This window comes from Bubalus bubalis, chromosome 3 (assembly GCF_019923935.1).
Source record: "Bubalus bubalis isolate 160015118507 breed Murrah chromosome 3, NDDB_SH_1, whole genome shotgun sequence".
NCBI lineage: Eukaryota > Metazoa > Chordata > Mammalia > Artiodactyla > Bovidae > Bubalus > Bubalus bubalis.
Genome location: NC_059159.1, coordinates 164,596,228 through 164,602,227, shown reverse-complemented (window position 1 = coordinate 164,602,227; position 6,000 = coordinate 164,596,228). Strand labels below are relative to the sequence as shown.

Sequence of the window (6,000 nt, the reverse complement as noted above, 5' to 3'; positions counted from 1 at the left end):
CTCTCTTCCACCTCTCTAAGCGAGCGCCAGGGCCTCCTCTCAACCTGGCCTTTCCTAAATGTGTATCTCCTGTTAGGTACAGAGGGGAAGTCTCCCTCAGGGCCACAGAAGGACCCGCCCTGTCACCTCCTGAGTTCTTTCTCCATTGTAAAGGCCTCCGTGAGCCCACCTGCCTGCAGCTGCCACCCTGCCTGAGATCCTGACCTCACCCACCTCCACCAACCATCCCTGTGCTCCGGTAAGTTCCCCTAGAATCTCAGAGTGTGGCAGGGCAGAAAAAAGTGGAGGAACTTGCTGAAGGTCACATAGCCAGTTAGCAGCCCAGCTAGGACTCCATCCAGTAGCCAGCAGAGGACGGCAATCCAGAGAGCAGGTTGTGCAGTCAGGCGAGCTTAGGCTGAGCCCCTTGCCGGCTGCCACTTGCCAGCTGTGTGACCTTGGACAAGTCGCCTTACTTGCCTGGGTTTCACATGCCTCATCTGTAAAATGGGGATAACCACCACCTCCCAGGCTTGTGGGGAAGATGCGATGGTAAGTGGAACAAGCCTGGCAGAGCTCATGCACAGAGGCGGCAACTGATTGTCAGGGAGCAGCACCGGCACCGGACAGGAGGCAGGTGATGGCAAGAGAGGAGAAGCATGATTGGCAGCCCCCATCCCAACCCTCCCAGCCCCAGTGACCCTGGGAAGCCTCGGAATCAGGAACGCACAGAAAGGGTCAAGAACAAAAAATAACACAGGCCTTTTATTTGCTCCAGAACTCGGCCGCTGTGTGGTCTGAGGGTGCCATGCTTTCCCGGGGCCCCCCGGGGGACCCCCCTCACTCAGGGGGGGCTGGATTTCGGTGTGAGGTCAGACTGCAGCCCCCACCCGTCTGGGCCTTATCGGTCCAGCAGGCCCAGCTGGCTGCCCGCCACGGGGCTCGGGACCACTGAATCCCCTGAAACTGGAATATGGTGCCCACCTTCTCAGCAAGGCGGCTTTTTCAGAAGGCGTTGGTTAAAATATTGCACTTGTAAAGTAGGAAAACTGATGAGGCAAAGGTTTCCTATTACAGGACGACGTGCCAAGCATCCAACTACTGTTTAAATAAATAAAACTCAAGGCAGGGGTCCGAGCTGTGAGCCCCAGCAGCTCCCCCGAAGAGCCCCGGAGCTCAGGCCTCGGCCCCTGCCCCGCCAGCCAGTTCTTTAAGGAACTTGGTCGTTGCGAAGTTTCTGCAGCAGGGAGCAGCAGCTCCAGATCTGTCTTAGCCGGGGCCCCTGACCTGCCCAGGCCCTCGGGCCCCCTCGTACCAGGGCAGCGGGGACCCAGTGGGGCCAGTCCCTCTACTCCTCCAGTGGCCTGGGCCTCTCTTGGTCCAGGCCTCTCATCCAAATGTCCGTCTGTCTGTCCGGACGCAGCCTCCGGGGGCTTGATTGCCCCCTCTGTCGCAGGGGGGAGGGAGGCAGGTGGGAAGGGGCCCAGCCTGCCTGGTGTGAACACTGAGCTCTACCCGCATGGCCCCTAAAGCGGGGGACTCATCTTCTTCTGGTTAATGAGGTCCAGGTAGAGGTCCGAGCGGAGGAAGCGTGGGTACGAGTCCTTCTCCATGAGCCCAAAGATGCGCTTCTGTGCCAGGTCGAAGCAGCCCCGAGTGACACTCTGCAGGTTGTCCTTGGTATGCTCCCGTGTGTACGAGTCCAGGTTTACCTGCGGGGCGGAGGGCGATGAGGTCAGGGCTGCCTGCAAGAAGCTGCTCCTAGGGGCCGGGGGCCGGGTCAGGACCTGCCCAGCCTCTCATCTCCAAGCCCTTCTACTCCACATCGTAAGGTTCAGAGGGGAACCCCATAGGTTAGCAGAGTCAAGTCCTGGTTCGGTCACTGACTGGAGGTGTGGTAGAGTTTTTAGGGCCTGAAAATATCACCTCTAGGGTCAGGCTACCTGGGTTCAAATCTCAGCAGTGCCACATGTTAGGTGTGTGACCTTAAGCGAATCGCTTAAGTGCTCCGAGCCCTGGGTGTCTTAATTATAGGCTGGAATAACAGTAGAGTCCTCAAAGAGCTGTGAACATTAAGCATCACCATCCATTTATTTAAAAAAGATAACGCCTGGCACACAGGAAGCACTCAGTAGACATTAGGCTCTCTGAGACTTTGTCTCCTCATTTTAAAAATGAAAATAATATTAAAACCTATATTACAGGTTGTTGTGAGGGGTAAATATGAGCGCTCATCTGTGAAGGGCTTTGCATGGGCCTGGCACCTAGCAGCCCCTGACAGTCGCCATTTGTGTTAACAGTCAGGATTCTGTTCTTCCCGGGAACCCCAGCCTGCTTCCTCTTCACCCTGAGCACTTGGCCTCTAAGAGTCACTCTGGCCTCTCCCCTTGCTGAGCGCCTCCTTGAGGCTTCCAGCCAGCCCCCTCACCGAGAGGCCACTGGGCATGGGGACGGGGGCCTGAGGGCCTAGCCCAAAGCCCTACCTCCTTGCACGCCTGAATGGCGATGTACTCAGCAAAGATCTTCTTGGCCTTGGCCGCCATCTTGGACTGTGACTTGACCTTCTTGAAGTCCTCGCATGCCAGCCAGAATTCCAGGTTCTCCTCACTAAACTCAGTGCGGAGGAAGGCCTGGAACACCGCTAGACCGTCTGTGAGGAGAAGCCCAGACCCTGAGGTGAGAGGCCAAACCAGCCCCTTCTGCCCTCAGGCCCCCCCAGCGGACCCTCCTGGCTCATTCTGGGTGCAGATGCTGGGGGCTTAGTAAGGTCACCCGCTCCTGAGACCCAGGAACCCAGGATATGGTCCCCACCCCTACATTGCCTCTTCATGGGCCTTGGCCAGGTCTCTCCCCATCGGTGCCTCAGTTTCCTCATCTGTCAAATGGGAACCACCTCCTGGATCCTAGTGAGGATCAGAAGGGGTTCCCGTCCGCGAGATGACAGGCACGTTTGGCCCCGCGTACGCCCTCAGCACATGGAAGTGTTTATTGTTATTCTGGGAATATGGGTCTGAGAACACAGGTCCCAAAGGCCTCCAGCAGGCAGTGCCAGCTCTCATGGACAGAGAGGGGCTGGCAGCAGCAGGCTCCAAGGCCAGACCAAGGGCCTCAGCCTTTCCCAACAGCGGGGACACATGACTGGACCCAGGAAACAGGGAAAGGCAACCTCTCTGGGGCCAGATGCACTCTCTGAGCCTGGGAGAGGAGGAGAGGAGGACGGGGGACAGGACACGGAGAGGGAACAGGCCGGGTGGCCCCCACTTACACTTGTGGACCAGTAGCTTCTCCAAGGACTCGCCCCACTTGAGCGCTTCCTCTGAAGTGGGCCTGAGGGGGAGGCAAGGGGCACAGTGAGGGCCAGGAGGCTCAGGGAAGTGAGCTGACCCCTGTCAGCTGTCCTTGGCCCCAGCAAGTAGCTGAGCCCCATGAGGAGCACAGGAGGGGAACCACCCCTCACTTCTACCCCCTCCTCTGCCCCTCCCCAGCGGCTCCCCATCCACGCTGCTCATGCAGGGTATGAGGCTCCTTCCACAGGAGCCTCCATCACCCCCGAGCCGAATCAAGCCGACTGCATTCTCCCTTACACGCCCACCAGCCACCCTGCTCCCACGGGACCCGGGAGTATCTGAGGGGGCCCAGGGGTGCCGGAGAGGACCTACTTGAATGACTTCATCACTTTGTCTGTCTTGCCCGTTGGCTGGGCCCCAGGGGATTCGTTCCGCCGCCTAAAGATGCCCAGCTTGTTCTTCATGTCCTTGGCTCTGGGGACAGAAGCAGAGAGGGGTTCGGTGAGCCCGGTCCACTCGCCTGCTGCCAGTTCAGGGTCGGGAGGGTGAGGGCTGGGGCGAGGGGCACCTACTCCTTCATGGTGTGCCGCCTCTGGAGGTTCCCATTCCGAGTGAGGTACATGCCTCGGAGCATCGCTGTAGGGCCCCCCACCTTGCTGCCCGGGACGGTCCGCTGCAAGCACCCCTAGGCTCCTGTTCCCAACCTGGTATCAGGCGGCAACGGTGTGGGCTGCAGCTGAGCACTCACTCACTGGAATTCCAGCCCCCGGACGACTGGACTCCCAGGCACAGGCCAGGCTGGGACTCAGACAGGAGGAGCCAGGAAATGGGAGGGACCAGGACCGGAGCAGGGAAAAAAAAATATCCCTCCTGGCCAACCCTGAGAGGGAGCCCGTGAAAGGGGCATGTGTCTGGAAGGGGCGGCCTCTGGGGCCCGCCCAGGCAGGAAGCCAAATCCATTATTTGTGACTGGCCTCCCCGTTACCATGGCAGCACCCTGGGAAGGAGGAGAAAACAAGTCAGCAAATTGCTGGGAGGGAAGGCGGGAGGGAAGGGAGGCTCTGCCCACCAGGGTGGCAGGACAGGCTATTTTTAGCCAAGAGCCATTTTTAGCCCTGCCACTCCCCCAGGGCAGATTTCAGCCTGTGGGCAAGCTGCTGGCGAGAAAGGGGTTAAGCATCTCCTGCTCATGATTGCTTCCCCGGTCCCTAGACCCCTATCTGGGTACCTCCCTGTGAATAGTTTCTGCCAGCAGACCGCTCAGTCTCCGTCATCGGCTTTGGATATATCCACCCATGAATATGCAGGATGTCCCACGAAGTTTCAAGTTTTAAGCTCGAGTCACTTCAAAAGTACAAAGCCCATAAACTCTCAAAAACATCATTTGAAACAAATTAACTTTTTTACGCCTACTTAGTCTTATGACTTTTGAATAATACATTTTTTTGTTTTAGTTTTTGATCTCTGTCCTTCTGATTAAAGACGACAAATGCTGACTGAACCGAAAAATTAAACGCGTGAAATTTAAAATGTGTTATCAAAATCGTAAAGCTAAGTAAGTGTAAAAGAAATTGAAATAATGGGCTTTCAAATGTGTTTTATACATTGGGCAGCATACTTCTGAAGTTATCCGAGCTTCAACGGTTACTAAGACCAACAGGATGCCCTGTTTAATGAAGGCAAGTGGTGCAGGTGGACGTTAAGAGCAGAAGCGCTGCAGCAAGACCGTCTCAGGTTCAGCTCCCAGCCCCGGCCGTTACCAGCTGTGTGCCCTTTATCAAGTTACCTAACCTCTCTGAATGTCAAGCTTTCTCATCTGTTGAACACGGATGATGACAGTACCTACCATCTGCTGGGATTCTTTCGAGGCAAGGGGAAAAATGCACAAAAAGCTTTCGCACAGTGGCTGGGGCAAAAGCGCTCAGGCTTACCTGCATGGACCCTGAGGTCCTAGGGCAGCTGATTAGAGGTGAGGACCCTGCTCTAGCAGATTCCAAGCCAATGAGATAAGGCCAAGGAGTCCAGGGACAGGCAGCCCTCTGGTGAGGATCAAGGCCCTCTGAGAGCCTTGGTGGGGCTAGGAGTGAGAGAGCCCCGCTTCTTGGGGCACCGTGCTCTGTTTCGGACCCCTGCTCCTGGCCCGCTATCGAGGTGAGGCCATAGAAGCTGGGGGGAGGGGGGTGGCGGGAGGAGAGCTTGCCTGAGGTCCAACCTGCAGGCTGCCGCCATCCACTTGGGCTCCTTGCTGGCTCAGAGACCACTGTGTTTCCCTGTGGCTGGAGGAGTCTGAAGCGCCTGCCCAGCCAAGCCTTTCGTCCCTAGATGCACAGCTGGGCAGACCCACAGCCACACGGCACAGCTGGAAAGAGCCTCGAAAGTCCCTGATTGCCACCCAGGTAACTCGAGAAAGGGTGGTAGAGGTCAGAGATGCCCCACATGGGCCCAGAGAGCAGAACTGGGGCCCCCAAGAGGAAGCTAAAGGGACACTTTCCTCCAATCAGAGCCATGGAAAGACGGAGCAAGTGGCCTCTGAAGAATGGGCTCCCATCACTAGGAGCTCAAAGGCTACTTAGCAGGGGTGCTGCAGACCTCCTTCAGGGTGCTCGGCTTAGAAATAACAGGCTCTGCGGGAATTCCCTGGTGGTCTAGTGGTGAGGATTCTGTGCTTCTACTGCAGGGTGCCTGGGTTAGATCAGACCCCTGGTCAGGGACCTAAGATCCTACAAGCTGCGTC

General features: G+C 57.1%; 1 protein-coding gene across 10 annotated transcripts in view; it reads right to left on the bottom strand.

Moving 5' to 3' along the window:
• Window positions 1-717: 717 nt before the first annotated feature.
• Window positions 718-6,000, bottom strand: part of RGS3 (regulator of G protein signaling 3) — a 142,609-nt gene continuing 137,326 nt past the window's right edge. For 6 of the 10 annotated variants that reach the window (XM_044940483.1, XM_006061228.3, XM_006061230.3 and 3 more), the window contains 4 exons: window positions 3,639-3,740; window positions 3,245-3,306; window positions 2,463-2,629; window positions 718-1,691 (listed from right to left, as the gene is read on the bottom strand). In XM_044940483.1, the coding sequence (XP_044796418.1) occupies window positions 1,506-1,691; window positions 2,463-2,629; window positions 3,245-3,306; window positions 3,639-3,740 (517 nt within the window). In that variant the 3' untranslated portion in view covers window positions 718-1,505. The other 4 variants (XM_025282272.2, XM_044940485.1, XM_044940487.1 and 1 more) reach the window with 4 other exon arrangements.